General features: G+C 55.6%; 2 protein-coding genes across 9 annotated transcripts in view; both read right to left on the bottom strand.

Annotated features, from left to right (window-relative positions):
- The window catches only part of ARHGAP8 (Rho GTPase activating protein 8), a 51576-nt gene extending 40891 nt beyond the window's left edge, over positions 1-10685 (bottom strand). For 2 of the 4 annotated variants that reach the window (XM_005207491.5, XM_059887196.1), the window contains exon 1: positions 10589-10685. The gene's annotated coding sequence lies outside the window, so the exon portion shown is untranslated. Of the gene's footprint in view, positions 1-3758 lie in introns of all 4 variants that reach the window. The other 2 variants (XM_005207490.5, XM_005207493.5) reach the window with 2 other exon arrangements.
- A 9146-nt stretch (positions 10686-19831) lies between these two features.
- Positions 19832-21805, bottom strand: part of PRR5 (proline rich 5) — a 53008-nt gene continuing 51034 nt past the window's right edge. For 4 of the 5 annotated variants that reach the window (XM_024992321.2, XM_059886798.1, XM_024992322.2 and 1 more), the window contains one exon: positions 19839-20778. In XM_024992321.2, the coding sequence (XP_024848089.1) occupies positions 20300-20778 (479 nt within the window). In that variant the 3' untranslated portion in view covers positions 19839-20299. Of the gene's footprint in view, positions 20779-21805 lie in introns of all 5 variants that reach the window. The other variant, NM_001101305.1, reaches the window with a different exon arrangement.

Genomic DNA, 21805 nt, shown 5'->3' with positions numbered 1-21805 from the left:
GTGATGCCCCTTTTAACACTAGCAGTCCAGACGCTAGATCAGCCCCACCAACAGCCCACACTTAAACCGACGATTGGGCCTGCCTCCACCTCTGCCTGTAGACCCCCGCTGCACCCCTGCCCAGGGCCTGCCTTGCCTGCTTTCTTCACAGCTTTCTTCACAGCTCCAGAGGTGGGGTGGGCTGGGGGTGCAGTGTGCACACAGGATTGGTTTTTCTCCTGGCATCATGCAGGGCACGGAGTACCAGGCAAGGGAAGCCCCACCTGGGCCCCCCGCCCACCTTCTCCATGTCAGGAACATAGGGCTGCCTTCCAAATCCTGCCTTCCCCAAGCTGGGGGGCGCCTGGGAGGGCAGCAGTGGTGAGCCCAGGCCTGAGCCCCTGTACCCAGGCCGGGCGGGGGCCCCTCGCCCCGCCAGCTGCATCGAAAGTGAGAAAAGAAACTCAATCGTCTACGCCCACAGCTCTGGACCTGCCTGGGCGGCCGGTCTGCGGGAGCCCTGGTGGGGTGAACCTGGTCACCAGAGAGCCCGGCTGCCGGGCACAGGGGCCTGGGGGGCTGCAGCCTGTCCTGTGGGGGACTTGGGGCCACCCTCTCATTCCACTGACAGCTCATGACAAGCGGGAGGGGCTCCCGAGGTTTGAAGATGGGAGGGTGGCACCCTGTCGGCAGCCCACCCTGAGCGCCCGAGCTCCCAGCCCTGCGTGTCCACCTTGGCAGCACAGCCTGTTACAAACAGCTTGAGAGCAACCAGCTGAGGGCACCGGGGGGAAGCCGGGCACAGAGGTGCCTGATTGGAAACCCAGGGGCTGCTTCCTGGGGGCCCGCCCACCGGGGGAGGAAACATCCAGAACATTCTTGCTTCAAAGCCTCACAGGATGCACTGACACCAGGGTGAGCCACCACGGGGCCCCAGGCCTCCCCCTCGGCTGCCCGAGTGGTGGGGTGAGGGGAGCTCCGGCCAACCCGGGAGCACAGCCTGAAACCCCGACCCTCCGGGGCCAGGAAGGCTTTGTTTTTCCTCCAGACTCTGCCGCAACACCCAGAGTGTTTGTCACTCCTGCTTTTTCCTTTGCAAGCTCAAAACCTGCACCCGGCCGCCTATCTCAAACAGCACAGGCAGCGTTATCCGTTTTGAAGTTTGGGCACCGGGCCCTGAGCGTGTCACACGCAATCCACGCTTTGTTGTGGTGAGGGAGGGCTGGGGGACGGTAACTGTCGGGCTGAGTAGGCCGCAGGCCCATGGTTGAGGGAAATAGAAGGCTCACCTGCCGTCGTGGGCTGCTCACCTGCCGTCGTGGGCTGCTCCCCGGGCTTGGATCAGGGCCCGGGGGCCCACCTTGGCCCCCTGCTGCATGTGCTCAGGGGGACCCCACCCCATGTGGGACGGACACACGGCCAGGGCAGGGGAAGGAAGACGCTCCCCCAACCCCACCCCATGCTGCCCAGGCGATCCTCAGGGAGGCCAGTGTACTGCTCCCATCAGGCCCTGCACAGCTGCTCTCCAGGCCCAGGAGCCCCACGTGGCTCTGATGGGTCGAGAAGGCCCTTGGAGCTGTGAGTTCTGCACCAGCCGTGTGATGGTTGGTTTTATACGTCAACGTGGCTGGGCTACGGTGCCCAGCTGTTTGGTCAAACACCAGCCTAGATGTTGCTGTGAAGGTGTTTGTGGATATGATTAACATTTACAATCAGAATCGGAAAAGGAGTACGCCAAGCCTGTATATTGTCACCCTGCTTATTTAACTTCTATCACCCTGCTTATTTAACTTCTATGTAGAGTATGTCATGCGAAATGCCAGGCTCGGTGAATCACAAGCTGGAATCAAGATTGCCGGGAGAAATACTGACAACCTCAGATATGCAGATGATACTAGTAATGGGAGAGAGTGAGGAGAAACTAATGAGCCTCCTGATGAAGTGAAAGAGGAGAGTGAAAAAGCTGTCTTAAAACGCAACACTCAAGCAACTAGGATCACAGCATCCAGCCCCATCACTTCATGGCAAACAGATGGGGAAAAAGTGGATACAGAGACAGATTTTATTTTCTTGGGCTGCAAAATCACTATGAATGGTGACTGCAGCCATGAAATTACAAGATGCTTGCTCCTTGGAAGAAAAGCTGTGACAAACCCAGACAGCTTAATGAAAAGCAGAGGCATCACTTTGCTGACAAAAGTCCGTCTAGTCAAAGCAATCATGTACGGATGTGAGAGCTGGACCATAAAGAAGGTTGAGGGCTGAAGAATTGATGCTTTTGAAATGTGCTGTTGAAGACTCTTGAGAGTCCCTTGGACTGCAAGGAGATCCAACCAGTCCATCCTAAAGGAAATCAGTTCTGAATAGTCATTGGAAGGACTGATGCTGAAGTTGAAGCTTCAATACTTTGGGCACCTGATACAAAGAGCTGACTCATTGGAAAAGCCCCTAATGCTGGGAAAGACTGAAGGCAGGAGAAGAAGGGGATGACAGAGGACGAGATGGCTGGATGGCATCACTGACTCAACAGACATGAGTTTAAGCAAACTCTGGGAGATACTGAAGGACAGGGGAGCCTAGCATGCTGCAATTCAAAGGGTCACAAAGAATTGGACATGGCTTGGTGACTGAACAACAAACCTCACAAATGGACCCTTTCTCCTCGGTGGCAGGTGTCAGAGCACCAGCTCCATCAGCCCCGGCCTCCCTCACCCTCCACCTGGGCCCACACGTCTCATCTCCTCCCGGGCCTCTCACTGCCAAGCCCTTTCCCTCTGAGCCGGGAATCACAAACCTAGGTTGGGGGACATGGACGCTAAGGTGCCACCAGCATCACGAGGCTATGCCAGCTGGAGCTGCAGACCAGGGGCATCAGCATGCAAAAGAGTCTTCTGACCACGTGACGGCTCTACTTATAATTTGTAGCAAAATGGTTTGTTGCTTTAAATTATATTTGCACATTACACAAATAGACCCTCGCAGCAATTATCCTAATGCCGTAGTTACAAATTATCACCTACTTAGCTCAGGCAAATCAGTACCAGACCTAATGTGAGTGGTGCAGGCGATGTGTGGGATGCACAGAGTGAGAGCCTACCCCCGTATTTGCACAGCCCCACTTCCTGCTCAGGACGGGGGCGCTGATGAGAGGCTCTGTGCGGAGGGCGGGGTGGGCTCGAGGCCATCCAGCGCTGACCCTGTATCGACAGGGAGGGCACCCAGGGAGAAAGGGGCTGGCAGGGTCCCATCAGGGCAGGGGTGCAAGTCCAGGAGTAAGGGGAGGGGCTGAGAGGGGGGCCACCACTAAGCTGGGACCCCAGAGTCTCGGGGTACACCCCATCAAGAGCAATTTTCACCCTTTTGTCTCAGCGATGTCACAGATTTACAGATACAGATTCGCACTACCCACTCTTCATCACAAACACCACCCCGGACTCTGGCGAGAAGGCAGATGTACACTATTCTCACAAGTAGCAGGGCCCGAAGCCGCTGGAACCGGGCATGACAGCTGGGGGAAACACCCAAAGGTGGAGACAGCAAGGTCCCAATGAGCTGCGACCTGCTGCACGGCGTTGTCAGAGGCCTGCCCCAAGGGCCAGGGGCGCTGGGCTGAAAAGACAAGGTGGGGTCGGGTGGGGGTCTGCTGAGCGCTGCTGGGGCCGCCCACCTGCTCCTGTGGTTCTTGTAGACACCAGCCTCAAGCCTGGGGGCCGCTCCCCTCCCCAGCATCCCTGGCCCTGCCCTGGTACCCAGTGCTCACTCAGGTGTGCGCCTCTCACCTGCACGGCCCTCAGGGGCGCATCTCAAACCTCTGCACTCCACCCCCGCTGTCTCTGCTCCAGCCACACAGGCCTCAGGCTTGAGCCTCAAACAGGCCGGGCTGTTCTTGCGTCAGGGCCTTTGCACTTGCTGTCGCCTCTCCCTGCAACACATCGCAACCGCAGGGAGTGAGTGATCCATATGGTTCCTGTTATGACCATTGGCTCAAGTCCAAGTCAATAATTCAGGCTGAATTCAAATCTGCCTCCTCACTGGTCCCCTTGGAGGTGGGATCCACAGGGATAAACCTCCCCTCCACCTTCAGATCCTTCTGTATAGGAAGATCTGGTTACAGTTTAGCCAGGTCAAATAAAGACTTTTCCTTTGGAAGAGAAGCTATGACAAACATAGACAGCATATTAAAAAGCAGAGACAATACTTTGCTGACAAAGGTCCATATAGTCAAATCTATGGTTTTTCCAGTAGTCATGTACAGATGTGAGAGTTGGACCAAAAAGAAGGATGAGTGTCGAAGAACTGATGCTTTCAAATTGTGGTGCTGGAGAAGACTGTTGACAGCCCCTTGGACAACAAGATCAAACCAGTCAATACTAAAGGAAATCAACCCTGAATATTCACTGGAAGGACTGATGCTGAAGCTGAGGCTCCAATACTTTGGTCCCCTGATGCGAAGAGCCGACTCACTGGAAGAAAACCTGATGCTGGGAAAGTTTGAGGGCGGGAGAAGGGGACGACAGAGCACAAGACGGCTGGATGGCACCACCGACTCAATGGACAGGAGTTTGAACAAACTCTGGGAGACGGTGAATTACAGGGAAGCCTGGAGTGCTGCAGTCCACGGGGTCGCAAAGAATTGGACACAATTGAGCAACTGAACGACAATAATGCAGCCAGAGAGAAAAGCACCCCAAGTCCCGGGGGTGATCAGGCCACCCGTACTTTCCAGAGCCAGGGACCTGGTTCTGCCCTCTCTGTGTCCGGTCCAGAGACCCCTCTGTACCCTGCAGCATTGACCCCAGCCCCTGCGCTGGCACTGTGAGCAAGCAGAACGGAGGAAGAGTCAGGGGAATGGGTTCCAGGCCGGGTCACTCCTACTCAGGGGGCCTCCTCAGTGAGGCCAGTCCGCCCCCTCAGACCCTACTTCCCTACCTGTGAAATGGGCACAAACCCCGCCCTCCAGCAGTACCACAGTGACGATCAAATAAAGTCCAGATGAGCCATCATTCTGAAGGGTTGGGCACTCCAGAGGCAGGTGAGCAGTAGTGGTCACCAGGGCTGTGCAAGCCAGGTGGTGATCAGAAGACAACATTAATCTTATTCAGATCCTGAGAAACAATAACTCATTTACGGCCCAACTCTCACATCCATACTGGAAAAACCACAGCTTTCACTCTGGACCTTTGTCAGCAAAGTAATATCTCTGCTTTTTAATATGCTGTCTAGGTTGGTCATTGGAGAAGGAAATGGCAACCCACTCCAGTGTTCTTGCCTGGAGAATCCCAGGGACGGGGGAGCCTAGTGGGCTGCCGTCTATGGGGTCGCACAGAGTCGGACACGACTGAAGTGACTTAGCGTAGCAGGTTGGTCATAGCTTTTCTTCCAAGGAACAAATGTCTTTTAATTTCATGGCTGCAGTCACCATCTGCAGTGATTTTGGAGTCCCCCAAAATAAAGTCTCTCACTGTTTCCATTGTTTCCCCATCTATTTGCCATGAAGTCATGGGACCAGATGCAATGATCTTAGTTTTCTGAATGTTGAGTTTTAAGCCAGCTTTTTCCTTCTCCTTTTCACTTTCATTCAAAGGCTCTTCAGTTCCTCTTTGCTTTCTGACATAAGGGTGGTGTCATCTGCGTATCTGAGGTTATTGATATTTCTCCCGGCAATCTTGATTCTAGTCTGTGCTTCATCCAGCCCGGCATTTCACATGATGTACTCTGCATATAAGTTAAATAAGCAGGGTGACAATATACAGCCTTGACGTACTCCTTTCCCAATTTGGAACCAGTCCGGTTCTAACTGTTGCTTCTTGACCTGCATACAAATTTCTTAAGAGGCAGGTCAGGTGGTCTGGTATCCACATCTCTTGAAGAACATTTCACAGTTTGTTGTGATCCACACAGTCAAAGGCTTTGGCATAGTCAATAAAGGAGAGGTTTTTCTCTCTTCCTTTTTCAATGATCCAGCAGATGTTGGCAATTTGATCTCTGGTTCTTTTGCCTTTTCTAAATCCAGTTTGAACATCTGGAAGTTCTTGGTTCATGTACTGTTGAAGCCTTGCTTGGAGAATTGAGCGTTACTTTGCTAGCATGTGAGATGAGTGCAATTGTGTGGTAGTTTGAGCATTCTTTGGCATTGTCTTTCTTTGGGATTAGAATGAAAACTGACCTTTTCCAATCCTGTCGCCACTGCTGAGTTTTCCAAACTTGCTGGCATATTGAGTGCAGGACTTCCACAGCAACATCTTTCAGGATTTGAAATAGCTCAACTGGAATTCCATCACCTCCACTAGCTTTGTTTATAGTGATGCTTCCTCAGGCCCACTTGACTTCGCATTCCAGGATGTCTAGGTGGGTAATCACACCATCGTGGTTATCTGGGTCGTGAAGATCTTTTTTGTACAGTTCTTCTGTGTATTCTTACCTCTTAATATCTTCTGCTTCTGTTAGGTCCCTACCATTTCTGTCCTTTATTGAGCCCATCTTTGCATGAAATGTTCTTGGTAATTTTTGAAAAGATCTCTATAGTCTTTCCCATTCTATTGCTTTCCTCTATTTCTTTGCACTGATCACTGAGGAAGGCTTTCTTATCTCTCCTTGCTATGAAAGTGAGTGTGAGAGTCGCTCAGTCTTGTCTGACTCTTTGCGACCGCATGGACTATACAGTCCATGGAATCCTCCAGGCCAGAATACTGGAGTGGGTAGTTTTTCCTTTCTCCAGGGGATCTTCCCAAGCCAGGGATCGAACATAGGTCTCCCGCATTGCAGGTGAATTCTTTATCAGCTGAGCCACAAGGGAAGCCCGAAAATACTGGAGTGGTAGCCTATCCCTTCTCCAGCAGATCTTCCCGACCCAGGAATCGAACCGGGGTCTCCTGCATTACAGGCAGCTTCTTTACCAACTGAACTATCAGGGAAATCCTTGGAATATCACAAATTCTTCAGTAATCCATCAGCCCTCCCACATACAATGCAAGCTGTTACAACAGCAAGCTGTTACACAGCTCCCCGACCTGGGAGCTCTGGGTGGGAGCAGAGCCCTTCACAGCGGAAAGGGCCCGCAGAGGCCTCTAGAACTTGACCCCAGGGGGTCACAGCCCCCGGAGGAGGTGCTTTCTGGAAGCCCCACACAGGCCCCGCAGGTTCAAATCTTCCGCCCTCTGGCTTCAACCACCCGCAGCTTTTCTGTGGATGATAAATGCCCTGACCCAGTCCCCAGGAGGCCTCCTTTGTTTTCGTTTTATAACCAGGTAGGGGGAGAGAGTGGGCAGGTTCCCAGAAGGTTCTGGACTCCTGACCTGCCAAACCAGTTCCTTCTATGGAACAGCCACTGGCTCCAGCCATCCAACTTCTTGTGCCCTGCTCTGACCAGGGTCACTGCAGAAAGAAGGGCTGGGGAATAGGTTCCAACCAAGCTCAGTCCCCACAGTCTTCCCTGGGTGTGGGGGGAGGGAGACGACTAGTCCTAAGAGGGGTAAAACATGGATAAAGCTGCCACGCCCTGTTTCAGGCACTCCATACAAATTACATTTGTTTCTTCCTCCCAGGAACCCCCTGAGTAGTTGACAGCACTGCCCGTATTTTATGAGGAAACCAGGGTGCAGGGTGACCAGCTCCTGGCGAGCAATTCTCAGTCACTTGGCCGGGATGAGGGCTCAGGGAGGCAGGCACCAGCGGCAACTGTTGACCAGAGCACAGCCCGCCTGCTCCGAGGCTCAGGACACCCTGCCTGCCTGGGAGGGGAGAAAACGGGGACCCAGGAAACTGGACAGAGGCCAGACCCAGCTGCCAGCAGCCCTGGGAGCCTCCAGGACGATGGCTGGGGTGGTGCCCTCCCCTGGGCATCTCCAAGGGCACCCCCGCGCAGAAGGAAACCTCCGATGTGCCCTGGGTGGCCAGGGAAGCCCCTGGATACACCCATCACATCTTCCTTGAGCATCAGTTTCAATCAAAAGATTGAAGGAAAAGTTAATTTACCTGAAAGGAAACTGAAAGCATTTCTTTTATCCCCAAGCTACTCTCACACAGACTTGAAGAGAAGTCACTGGAAGGCTTGGAATGTCATCCCCCAGGAGGCAGACCTCAGGGCCCTGGGGCTGCCCCTCCCTCTCCCTTCCCACCCGCTTGCCGCCAGCAAGGGCGTGGACGCTGCTGTCGCAGCTTGGTAGGCTCTCCACTTTCTGCCTGGCCATGTGACCTCAGAAAGTCGTCTAAACCTCCCTGCCTCAGTTTCCTCATCTGTAAAAGGGGACAGTAACAGCCCCTGCTCGTGAGGCATGTGTGAGTGAAGAATAAGGCAATAAGTGTGCAGTTAGGGGACTTCCCTGGTGGTCCAGGGGTTAAGACTCTGCCTTGTAGTTCAGGGGACATGGGTTCGATCCCTGGTTGAGAACTGAGATCCTGCAAGTCGTGAAGCATCTAAGTCCGCGCACCACAACTGCAGAGTCTGTGAGTCCGCGCACCACAACTGCAGAGTCTGTGAGTCCGCGCACCACAACTGCAGAGTCCGGGCACCGCAATGAGATCCTGCGGGCCGAAAGTAAGACCCGGGGCAGCCAAAAGAAAAAAAAGCATGCAGGTAGGGCCTGAGAGCCTCAGCAAAGGTGAGTGTGACCTTCTGGGGAAGGATGGTCAAGGGCGTCACTTTACAGGTCAAAAGGCTGAGTCCCCAGGAGGGAAAGTGACCTGATCAAAAACTAGGTCCCTGACTCTTCCTGGGGCTCCTTGTCCCCATCCTGCTGCTCCTGTGTCTCCGCGTCCCCACTGGTGAAAGAAGGTAAGATCAGGAGGCGGGTGTGCCCGCCAGGCACCTCCAGGGTGGCGGAGCTCTCGCTGTCCCCTCTGTAACCATCCCTGAAAGCCTCTCTGAAAGCCACCATCCATGGTGTGCCCAGGACAGCCTCACATGGCACTGGCTTGTCAGGGAGATGCCAAGATCCATGGGATGTTTAGTCAAGTTTCCAGACCTCAAAACATCTCATTACAGCGCTCACTGATGGAGTGGCTAAAGATGTGGCATATATAGACAATGGAATACTACCCAGCCATAAAAAAGAATGAAATAATGCCATCTGCAACGATACGGATGGACCAGGAGGGCATTCTGCTTTGTGAAGGACATCAGAACAAAAGACAAATACTCTGTTTTCACTTACTTGTGGAATCTAAATAGCAAACGAATATAACAAATGAACAAGCATCTCACGGAGGTTGCATTTCAGTGACTCAGTGATATCATCCAAGTGCATTCATGCCGCCCACACCTGACCACCTGTCAGGTACTGCCCAGGTATGTCTACCCCCACCTCACACGTGACTTATCCCCAGCTTCTGTGTGACCTTAGTGTGCCCACTCTTTCCTGCCTACGTCTCACCCATTTCCCAACTCAATGGTCACCTCCTCCAGGAAGCCCTCCCAGACCTCCCACAAGCCTCTGGCTTCCCTATGTCACACAGAGGCTTGACTGGGAGTCCCCCTTGGGCAGGGACTGCAGAGGTGGCCGTCCACAAGGACTAGACGGGTTCAGGCCTGTGCACTGTATCCGTCTTCACCCCTCGGTCCCTGCTCTGCCGCTGGCTTGAGAAATGGCTTAAAGTCACCAAGTTAAAGCAGAAACTCACAAACAAGAGCCTAAAACCACCGACAAAGACCGACCGAAAGATATCTGGTGGTGAGTCTTAGATTTTGAGTTCTCACCAACACAAGCGTCAACACCGCATTTCACAGACAAGCAGCACCGTGCTCTTTGGAATCCACACAGCCCTCTGTCACAAAACCTCAAGTCTGTGAGCTCCAGGCAGTCAAAGCCAGGTCCCACCCCGCCCAAAACTCAGGAATTCCTCCCCGCCCACCCTGCTTCCTTCTCCCTGGGAGCTCTCCACACAACTGGCCAGGCCCTGGGGAATCCAGCGCTGTGGACAGTGGCCCTGGGCTAGGGTTTGCGAAAAGGGAAGGTAACCTGGGGCTCTCTCCGAAACTGGCAGTTTGGGAGGCTGATTTAACTTCGGGGCATATTAAGTCTTGTTGTGGGGAGGTGGGGGGGTCCATCCCCTGTGACCAGCCAGCGATAACCACCAGCTGGAGCCCCTGTGCCTGAAGAGACTCAGCACATGCTCTGCCTCAGTCTTCTCATCTGTGAAGCAGGTCGATGGCTCCCAAGTTCGGGATGAGGGAGCTGCTGTGCGGGCGATCGGGGACCCCGAATGAGGGGAGGAAAAACGGGGAGGTCGGCGAAAGTTTGGGCTGAGATGGCCCAACCAGAACAAACCCAAACAAGCAACCAGAACAAACCCAAACAAGAAAAGGCGGGAGAAGCGACGGGGCTGTAGGGAGGGGGCTGGGAGGAGAGGCGGGGTCGGGAGGGGAGAAGGGCCGGAGCGGGGGATGCGCGCGCGCGTGGAAAATGGGAGGTGGGGTGTACGGGAGTGGGCGAGGGGCCGGGCCATGCTGGGGCGATCGCGGCTCCCCGGGTACCGCGCCCCGCCTCGGCGTGCCCGCCGGAGCATTGGGCCGGGCCTCAGAGCCCGCGCCGCCTGCCCGCCCAGGCCCAAGCGGGCTCCCTCCCGCGGACACCCCGCCGCCTTACCTGACGCAGCCCCACGGGCGCCTTACCTGGGCTCCGCGATGTCCGGCGACTCACCTGGCCCCGCCCCGGACGTGGCTCCCGCGAGGCCGCGCCCCTCGCACCGCCCCTCCGGCGCCGTCTCCCTGGAGCTCAGGACTGGAGTGACCCAGGGTCTCCGCGAGTTACCATTTCTGCGCATGTGCAGAGCCTCTGCCCCAGCCCTTCGCTGTTGTCCGGTCGCTCAGTCGCGTCCGACTCTTTGCGACCCCGTGGACTGCAAGCTCTCCAGGCTTCCCTGTCCATTACCAACTCCCGGAGTTTGCTCAAACCCACGTTCATTGTGTAGATGACGCCATGACCCCCTTAAAGTGAAAGTGAAGTCGCTCAGTTGCGTCCGACTCTTTGCGACCTCATGGACTGTAGCCTACCAGGCTCCTCCATCCATGGGATTTTCCAGGCAAGAGTACTGGAGTGGGTTGCCATTTCCTTCTTCAGGGGATCTTCCTGACCCAGGGATGGAACCTAGGTCTCCCGCATCGCAGGCAGACGCTTTACCATCTGAGCCATCGGGGAAGTCCTACTGACCCCATGAGTTGGGGTGTCATATACTCAGGAAAGGCCCCTTAGCCCTGGAGGTGCCACTGAAGAGTCCGGGGCCCCAGGCAAGGGGAGGATTGGTCTTCTGATAGGATTGCATTCGAATCCAGAGGGCTTCCCTGGTGGCTCAGACAGTCAAGAATCTGCCTGGACCCGAGTTCTAACCCCTGGGTGGGAAAGATCCCTGTAGAAGGGCATGACAACTCCAGTATTCTTGTCTGGAGAATTCTGTGGATAGAGGAGCCTGGTGGGCTCCAGTCCATGGGGTCGCAGAGTCGGACACAACTGAGTGCCTAACGCTTTCGACTCTCATCCAGAGAGCAGTTCAGGAGCGACCTTCTAAAGGTGGATCTTTCTATCAGGCCGGGTGTCTGTCGCCCACCTTTCTGGCTGCAGCTCTGTCTCCACCGCCTCCCCGCCAGTCTCCCTGGTTTCTGAAGGTCAGTGCCCTCTCAGGGCTGAGTATGCATTTCTTTTCATCTCTACCCACTCCCCAGCCTCCTGCTTTCAAAACAGCCTATCACCAACTAAATGATGATCACCAGCTAACTCTCCTGAATCCCGACTCCTGTTTCTGGATGCCCACGTGACGTCTTCACGTGCAGAACTTCGAAGGCAGCTCAAGCCCCACACGTCCACCTGGACTCCTCTCCTGGGTGTCCCACCTCCTTCTCCACCAGCCCCTTCCAAACCGAGGGCGCATCCTGGGCTCCCCTTGTTCCCTCACCCTCCACGTGTGGTCCTAGGATGAGCCCCGATAGCTCTTCCTTGAAGACGTGTCACAACGCCACCACTTCTCTCCACCCACACTGGTCCAAGTGGCCCAGGCCGCCAGCATCTCTCACGTGGCCCAGGGCAGCAGCCTCCTGACCCATGTCTTGGTTCTGTACTTGCCCCCTTCCCTGGTATCAACACAGCAGCTCGGGTGGTCCTTCCTGAGACGCTGTCCTGCCCCCTCTTCCCCTCCTCCTCTCAGGGGTGGGGGGGGGGCACAGTCCCAGGCTGCCATGCACGGAAGGTGGTGTGGCTGCTGGCAGCTCTGCGGTTGCGTGTAGGGGGCTCTGTGGCCCCCAGTGGCCAGTGTCCAGCCGCCAAGACAATCGGGTGTATTGACCCTCCCCATTTCTAAGGTGCAGGGGCATCTGACTGCAGAGGCCACATGTGGTATCACCCTCTGCCACAGACTGGTGCAGAGTCCAATCACATGTGCCTTCACCAGGGTACAGCGAGCAGTTCAGGACACTCCAGTTGGTGGGATGGGCTGGACTTTGCCTGGAAGTTTGAGGAAGAAACAATTCCTGCTCTGTCTTTCCCTCTCCCCGACCCTAGATGAAGAAGCATGGTGCTCCTGGGATAGCAAGCAGCCATCCTGGGACCGCAAAGAGATCTAGGCTTGGGATAAAGCAGAGATGGCAGGGACCTGGGTTCTTGGTGACTCTGTAGAGCCCCTGGATCAAACCTGGCTGAGGCCCACACTTCCTTGGGCATCAATAGATTTTCTTATTGTTCAAACTAGTTTGGACTCTCTAATTCTTATGACCAAAAGTATCCTCTGATAAAACATTGTTATGCTTTTTAACCAAATTGCAAAGAGTTTCTCTCCTTATAGTGCTAGCAGAACAAAACCCAGGGAAGACCTGGGTGTCTGAGCCCGAGATACACGACCATTCCAGGGATAGGAAGGGGGTTAGACAGACCAAAACTTTATCCTCCCCAAGGTCAGGACAGCTTAGGGACTTCCCTGGGGGTCCCAGTGGCTAAGAAGCTCCCAATGCAGGGGGCCCAGGTTCCATCCCTGATCAGGGAACTAGATCCCACATGCCACCACTAAGAGTTTGCATGTCACAGCTAAAAGACCCTGCGTGGGGCGACGACCCCACGTGCTGCGGTTAAGAACCAGCACAGACAAACCAATAAATATAAAGCTTCATGCCAGTCGTGCTAACCGTAAGTGTGAAATAAGTGAATACGGTTTAATATTAATGGGAACCAGTGCTTGGCTCTAAACTTCAGCTGTCACCTTTCCGAGGCGGGCCAGCATTATGAGGCTGTTTGCTGACTGCAGTATCTCCAAGTGTCCAGTCCTGTGTCCAGCACATGGTAGTCACTGTTCTCAATATGAATGAATGAATGACAACAGTTTCTATTGTCCCCCAAGCAGCTGCCTTTTTCTGTGCAAAGAATCTGTGACCATCCTGGCATGCGGGCTTGTTCACCTCTCACACCCCTAAAAGTGAAAGTGTTAAGTCGCTCGGTCGTGTCCGACTCTGTGTGACCCCGTGGACTGTAGCCCGCCAGGCTCCTCTATCCGTGGGGATTCTCCAGGCAAGAATACTGGAGTGGGTAGCCTATCCCTTCCCCAGGGGATCTTCCTGACCCAGGAATTGAACCGGGGTCTCCTGCATTGCAGGTGGAATCTTTACCGTCTGAGTCAGCAGGGAAACACCTGCATGTTGTTATTTGTACCCTCCTTGCTCCCAAAGGACTTTGGAGGTGAGAAGACAGAGGGGTCCATGGTGCTGCCTGCCCTCTAAGTCATGTGCACATATGAGCCCCTGGATGGATCGGGAAGGGGGCCTATTTCTAGGTCAAAACTCTTCTTCCCTCTCAAAACATGGCAAGGAAATGGAGGAGATGCCCCATGACTTACATGCTTGAAGGGTTTCAGCTAGTGGTTATGTTGCCTTTTGTGGAATATAAGCATCTTTTATTATCAAGGTAAGATCAGTCTCATGAAACTGGGACAATTTTCTGGTTCAAAAAGCGACTTTGGACAGAAGTAAGAGAAAACACCCCTCTCCCCTTCCCCGCTGGTCTATGACTAGCAATGTAATTTCATGGTATTAAGATGTGTCGGGGGGAATGCTGCCCTCCTCGCTTCTGTGTTTTGTGAAAATCTCATACAAATTCCACAACCACAGCTTAGTGATATTAAAACATACACAGTAAAGCAGTCATACAGAATGATTCTGGGAAAAGAATGCAGGTGTGTCCCGCCATTCATAATAAAAGGCAAGAAGTAGAAAGAAACTGTGAGACCCACATCGGCTCCCTTTTTGGTTCTTTCTTCTGTTTTTTTCCCCAAGCACGTCTAATCAGTCACCCACCAGTTAGTCATTCCCTTTTGTAGCTGTAACAATGACTCCTTGCATTTCAAATGCTTTGCGATAGAAAAGAACGAATAATAATGCAAAATGAAGGAATTACATCTGAATGGTATTATTCCCAGCTTTATTAAATTTGCTCTGTACAAATGTTTATGAAGTTGGAGAGTTGCTTTTCCCCTGAGCCGCAAATTCCACGTTAATAAGTGCTGGGGGATGGGAGCTTGAAAGGAAGGAGGAAAGAAAGACCCCTCGTCAGTGGTCCTGGGCTTCTCGTTTGTTTTTTTCCCAAATTTAACTCTCCCTGCCAGCTGCTTGAGCCGAGATGTGTTCTGCTTTGAATCCTACTAAAACCATGAAACCAAAATTTCCCCACCAAGTGTGGGCTCGGGCGTGATACCCAAGTCGAGCCAAAAGGCGTCTAGGAGTTCGTGTTCCAACCCTCCCCTTTATGGGCACAGACCAGTGAGGTGAAGGGCTTTATTTGCTGCCGTGCAGCCCAGCCAGGAACCCAAGCAAGGTTTCCCGACTGCCTGCCCTCCTGTCGTGTGCCCCGGTCCAAATTTTAAGCAAATGCGTTTGGTTGTTAGCAGTGACTGCACACTCAGCACACGCCCCCTGGTGTCTGCTGCCGCTGTTTGGACCCAAGTCTCGAAACCCTTTTGATTTACAACTGAGCAGGTCTCATCCTGATGCCTTTTTGGTGTCAGGGTGGAAGGCTGGTTGTGTCCTCTGACACTCTGCACCTTTCAAATGACTTTGCTGTGTGCAGACTCCCCACCGTATTAGTCTCTCCACCCGAGGTGGCCAGACCTAGGGGTTTACCCAGAGTCCTTTGCAACCAGGACCCTGACATTGACTAGACTCCACCGTTGTGACCTACACCATGAGAAAGAAGGCGGCCCTGCAGTGTTTTATGGGAAAGGGAAGCCTCAGATGTTCAGCGGGGGCAGGGGGCAGGGAGGAGGGGGCTTGCAGTGGATACAAGGTTAAGTACCTGGGACATGATTGCTATTGGTGCTGGTGACAGTTGTGGGTTTGGCCCAGGATAACTGGTACATTGTTATGTGGTGAGAGCACTTCCATATAGTGGGAGTGATTTCTGGGGGGGAAGCTTCAGCCTGCAGCCACTTGAAGCAGGATTTTAGCTTCTGGCCAGAGATTGGAGTCAGGCCGCAGCAGTGAGAACACTGAATCCTGGCCACTAGACCGGTGGCCAGGACCTGCCCGTATGGCTTTGCAGAAAATGGGTTTCCACAAAGAAATGGAGAATAGTGAAAGAAGTGAAGCGTTTGTTAGAAGAGTGCGTGTGGATAGACACATGGTGGGCTCAGAGAGAGAGCAGCGCCCTCGTGGTAGCTGGAAGTACCTCCTTCGCTTGGTTCCGTTTATTCGGCTTATCCCAGTGTCCTCCCCTGTCTGCACACACATCTCTTGGCCAAGACAGATTCTAGCGAAGAAGACTATGAGTAGGTTGACAGCGCTTCCTTTTGACCTCCAAGAAGCCTTCCTGGGCATGTATAGTTGGGAATGTCTCCTTGACCTCGAGAATGAGAAATACGAGGTCTTTCATCTGGGCAGGGCTCAGCTCCTCCTCATCTTGGAGTATCTGTCCACAGGGGACGAACTCCAGCTGTTCAGCCTAGGGCCCATCTATCTCCTGCCTTGGGAGCATCTCTGAGTGGTAGAAGCATCTGTGTGGAAGGAGCATCTCTGAGCGGTAGGAGCATCTCTGTGTGGTAGGAGCATCTCTGTGCAGTAGGAGCATCTCTGAGTGGTAGGAGCATCTCTGTGTGGTGGAAGCATCTCTGAGTGGTAGGAGCATCTCTGAGTGGTAGGAGCATCTCTGTGCGGTAGGAGCATCTCTGAGTGGTAGGAGCATCTCTGTGCGGTAGGAGCATCTCTGAGTGGTAGGAGCATTTCTGTGTGGTAGGAGCATCTCTGTGTGGTAGGAGCATCTCTGAGTGGTAGGAGCATCTCTGAGTGGTGGAAGCATCTCTGAGTGGTAGGAACATCTCCCTGTGATAGGAGCATCCCTTGTGCCTTAGCAGCCTCCCTGTGCAATGGGAGCATCTCTATGGGGTGTGAGCATCCCTGTGCAGTGGCCACAGTAGTGGCAGCTTTTCCACCAGGCCTGTCATTTGCGATGGTTTGACGCACTGTTCCTGGAAAGAAAGCCTCTAGCTTGGCCCTCCCCACCTCCTGACAACTGTGTGCCTGCACTTGGTCGTTTAGTCAAGTCCAACTCATTGCAACCCCATGGACTGTAGCCCGCCAGGCTCCTCTGTCCGTGGGATTCTCCCTGTAAGAATATTGGAGGGGTTGCCATTTCCTACTCCAAGGGATCTTCCTGACCCAGGAATTAAACCCGTGTCTCTTGCGTCTCCTGCATTGGCGGGTGGGTTCTTTACCACTGTGCTGCATGGGAAGCCCCAACATCTCTAGGAGCTCCCAACATCCTTTAACAAACTCCTCTGTGTAATATGCAAGAATCTGCTTCCGTGGCTTGCAAATAAGAGCCCTGCCTGGCTCTGCACCCTCCTATTTCAGACTACCCTGTCCCTCCTCCCATGCCCAACACAGGCTGACATAAATTCCCACGGTGAAAAGAGTAATGTCAGCATGAGAAATATTTTTGTGATGATGTTGATGACACTTTACATTTTTATAGCTTTTTGCAGCCTGTTAAAGCAATTCTGAGCTCTCTGCAAACACATTCATCAATGAGAAGGGGTCTTGGGGCTGAAACCATCAGTTCATTCATCCATTATCACCTTCAGGTCAAAACCCATTAAGTGTTTGCTGGGCTGCACAGCCTGTCAACTGCACAGAGCTTCTTCATGAAGGGTGCTTGGTAACTCGGGGTTCATCATCTACAGCCCCTGTTCTGCGTGTGTCCACAGTGCACAGACGAGCAGAAAAACATCGCCAGTCACAGGATATTACATCTGGAAAGACCCGCACTGCAGATCGGGAATCTCGGCCCAATATGACATAGCAAGGTCATGACCGATTCAGGATCAGAACCCTGGGTCCTGGCTCTGCCCACGAGGGGTATGCAACACACGTAAATATATAAAATGCCGTCACCCAGTGTCAGCCTTCTCTCTACCCACAGACCACCTTCCTCTAGAGTGTTTGGGTAAGAGGAGTGTATCAGTTAGTCACGCCAGGTATGCTGCAGTAACAAACATCCCCGGTCTCAGGGGCTTACACCAACCTGGGTCTACTTCTCACGCATGCTGCCCATCCACAGCCCCCTGAGAACCGGCCTACTCTAGCAGCCTCATCTGGATACTGCCAATCTCCACGCAGAGAAAAGGAGAGCTCTGGAGGATCTCTGCCTGGCAATGAAAAGATCCAGTGCCAAAGGGTCCCTTTGCTCAGAACTGGCTGGGCAGACCTGGTCACAGCACACCACCCAGCCCCAAGGGGACTGGGAAATGTGGGCCTTCTGTGTGCTCAGAACCCGAGCGCAGCTGGTATTGGGTGTAGCTCACAGCACGCGGACCCCCAGGATCTGGCTGAAACGCAGATCCAGCATCAGCAGGTGTGGGCCAGTCTGAGACTCTGCATCTGAGAGCAAAGGGGAGCGTGGTCAGGAGGGTCCCCTGGAAAACCTACAACCAACCAACTAACAAAACACAAAAATAGTGAGCTGGTCTCTCGAACCCCAGCCCTGGAGATGCAGACAGATGATCCACTGAATAAGGGTCCGTGCTAATCAACCTTCAGTTAACAAGGGAACCAGCACGTGCTGGGCACTGAGCTGTGGCCGAGGGCTCAGTGGGAACAGGGTAGGAGCCTTCCTGCTGCACGGGGCTGCCTTCTCATGGGGAGATAAGTTAATGATGAACTTATTTCGGCAGGAGGATTTCCCAAGAGCTCATGAAGCATCTCTCGGGCTCCAGGCAGCTATATTAATAGGTTTTCCACTGTGTCTCTCCACTCTGCTCTCTAAGACAACCACATGTAAGCTTCTGATTCCACAGTTCCTGTTTTCAGGTCTGAATTTCAGACTGACCAGTGTTGTGAATCAGTGGGGAAATGGGTGGCAGGGGAGGGGTGGGAGAGGAGACCATGGCTCAGGGGTGGGAGGTGGGCAGGTGATGGAGCAGACACAGGGCTACAGGCCGGCCTTGGCCACAGCTAGCCTGGAGCCTGGCCTGAGCTCCCTGAAGGCCAAAGTGAGACATGGTCAGTGGTGCGACCTTGGGTGCCGGGTTTGGTTCTCGGAGGGGACACCTGGGTTTCACCTTGGACCAAGGCCCACATGTCTCTCTCTGATAGTTCTGTGGATCTAGAGGCACCAGGAATACCTGGTCTTCGAATCTGAGTTCCCTGGTCCTGAGTTTTCATTCATAATTTACCAATCCATAGCAAGACACTTTGATGCAGAGCACTTTAAACTTTTTCTGAACAAGGTTGGGTATAAAACATGGATACGCTAAAGGCCCACCTTGGCAGCCTGCCCCTTAATGGGGGGCTTGGGGGCAGCCCAGGTTGGAGGCCCCACCTGAATGCCCCAGAGCTGCTGTGGGACCTGGGTTCAGCACCTACACCCGCTGGGATTCCGTTTTCCTACTGCCGCGGAGGCGCATCTGGCAGGTGTCTGGGGGCGCCCTTCCTCCCAGGGTGGAGCAACCTGTCAAAGAGCTCAGAGGCTCCTACGAAGTTCACGCCTGATCGTGGGGCCATGTGCCAGCCAGTGTCAGAGCCCCCAGGGATCAGATGGGCCTGGGGTGCTCAGATCTCCAGCGCTGGGGACATGAGGGCAGAACAGGGCCTGAGGGGCCCTCCCCACTGCGGGCAGAGCGCAGGCAGCCAGCTCCCCACCTCGACCACCGCCCTCCGCCTGGTCCTTCAGTTTAGAGGGAACCGGTGCCATAATGCACTCGCTCCATCCCAAGCAGGTCCCAGGCCCAGGCTGGGGTTCCATACTGGAGCTGGGAGCCGAGCGGGCTGCTTCAGCTATCTCAGCCCCACCAGCCGAGCTGAGTGGCTACATCCTTGTTCTCGGACCAGGCACAGGCTCCTGGCCCCATCTCCCAAGCCTGCTTCCCAAGGCTGCTCCCTTAGCCACTTCTCCCCGGGACCTTCTCAGTGCTGGAGCGGTCACAAGGCCCTGTGTGGTCAGAACATCCCCAGATCAGACCGCAAAGCTGAGCTCCTGCACAGCCGCCCCCTGGGCACCCCACCCTGGGCTGGAGCAGGGGCTCCTGGCCTGTGTCTCCCACCAGAAGACACTCGTCCGCACCGACAGCTCCGCGTGCAGACCCCCAGAGGCTGACACTTGCCACCAGGCATCCATGTGGCAGTACCCATCACACCGGCTCACCCGCCCTGGGTCCATCCTGTTGTCTGCTCATACGTCACCCAGCCCTCACGTCCAACCAAAAACTGACTCCATGGGAGGGGAGCCCTTGGAATGGGTCACGGTCTGCCCCGACCCCCGGCCAGAAGGTCCCCATCCAGCGGCTCAGAGCTGACCTCCAGGAACAGGAAGGGGAGGCCCTGGTGAGCTGGTGACCGGCCTGGGGCTGAAGACCCTGTAGGGATGTCCGCGGAGCCTGGCATCACAGACACAGCTCAGGAGCCAGGTAGACAGGTTTTATTCCACCCAACCCCTGCCCACGGCCCCCCTGGGCAGAGCAAGGGCAGGCTGCTCGGAGGGTCTGAGGCAGAGTGGCGCACAGGTGGTCTCGCTGTGGCCCCAGGCGAGTGACAGAGGGAAGGTGGGTCAGCCACCCACCCTGGCGTCGCTCCAGGGGCCTGGCCAAGCTGAGGGGTTCACAGTCTCCGTGGTGTGGATGCTGGAGGGCTGGGGTGCGGGCCATGCCTAGACACGCACACAAGGCTGCCAGGCACCTGATGGGCCCCCAACGCCCCAGAACAAAGGTGCCGGGGGTGGGTGGGGGAATCTGGCAACAGTCTTTCTGACAAAGACAGGAATGCCAAAGTGGCCGACGTCGACAGGGATCCAGATAGGAGAGTAGAAAACGCTCGCGCTCACGCACTGCACACACACGCGGGTTCGGTAGAATCGCGAGGCTGGAGTCACACGACGCTCTGCCGACCCCCCGCCCCATCAAACTCGGACGTGCCCGAGCCCCCGCCCCGGCCAAAGTCAATGAAGATCCCCTCCGAATCCGAGTCGACCGACTCCAGGATCTGGTCGACCAGGTTCTCGGGGCTGGAGGAGGCCGGGGAGCCGCGGGCCGCGCCCGGGCCGGGCTTGGGGGGCTGGGCCGGCGGGTACAGTCTGTTGGCGCAGGGCCCCGACGGGGGCGACGACGGGGAGGTGCCGAAGGCCCCAGCGGGCCCCGGGCCGGGCGTGTCGGCGAAGCCCTGGGGCTCGGGGCAGGACGTCATCTCGGAGACCGAGTGCCGCCGGACGCCCGCGCCGCCCGCCGCCGCGCCCTCGGCCTCGTGCTCCGCCACGGGGTTCAGCAGCGGCGTGTTGTAGCTCTTGGAGCGCACCACCGGGTTCTTGGCCAGGACGTCCCCGGAGCGGGAGCGCCGCAGGTAGTGCTTCTCTGCGGAGAGACCGGCGGAGGGAGCGTTATCAGGCATGGCCGGCCAGGCGCGGGGCAGCCCCGGCTCCCGCACCCACCGCGCCCGGCTCTGCACCAGGCTCCGCTCCAGGGAGGGGAGTCGGGCCCCGCCCCGCGGACCTGTGGCCATCCTGGGGGCGGGGGTGTCCCCGGGGTCCCCTCCTCCTCTCCTGGGGCCGCCCCCCTCAGCCTGGACGGGGCGGGGGCTCGACGGAATCGCCCAAACGTTTGCACACGTGCACGGGCCTCCTCGTCCCAACCCGCAGGAAGTCACCAGGTCCAAGCACTTGCTACACGCCAGCACCTACCCAGGCGGACAGAGCCCCGACTCTCAGAGCTGCGGTCCTACTGTGTGTGTGTGTGTGTGTGTTGGGGGGAGACTAGAAACCCTTTTGGGGGGCCACAGCTCAGGCAACGGCAAAAACTGAAATGGGGCAGAGGATGAGGGCAGGGCTGGGGTTTATTCTTAACCCCGGGGAGAGGACGGCCATGGGGGCGGGGCTCAGGCTCCCCAGCTCAGGACCTGCGGTTCCACATAGCGACCACCAGGTGGCAGGGCTGAGCGTGGCCAGCGGCCCAGGGGCCATTCCCGGACCACGGGAGACAGGCTCCTTCCTGGCCTGGCAGGGGTCTCGGGGTCCAGGGCCGCAGGAGCTGGGGCGGCTCAAAATTTTCCTCCAGCTGCTGGGGCCCACCTGAGCGGAGGCATGCCGCTGGGCAGGTTTCAGACCTGCAGGTGGATGGGCCCTCTGGACCTACCTCATCCCAGGCCTGGTCCTCCCTGCCCTTGAGCCCCCGGCCTGGCCTTCCCTGAGCGCCTCACCCATGGCGTGGGTCAGTTCATGTCACCTGGCAGGGGTCACCTTGGGCACTCATCTGGGGATGGTTTACTCACTTGTCTGCGTCCCCTGGTGGCAAGAACCCTTGACAGTGGGTGTGGTCCCCCCGAACCCCAGGACCAACAGCAGAAGCTGGCACCCAGCAGGTGCTCAGCTGACACTGCTGACTG

This window comes from Bos taurus, chromosome 5 (genome assembly GCF_002263795.3).
Source record: "Bos taurus isolate L1 Dominette 01449 registration number 42190680 breed Hereford chromosome 5, ARS-UCD2.0, whole genome shotgun sequence".
NCBI classification, from domain to species: domain Eukaryota; kingdom Metazoa; phylum Chordata; class Mammalia; order Artiodactyla; family Bovidae; genus Bos; species Bos taurus.
Note: the sequence above shows the minus strand (reverse complement) of the source record. Positions and strands in the feature narration are given on the sequence as shown.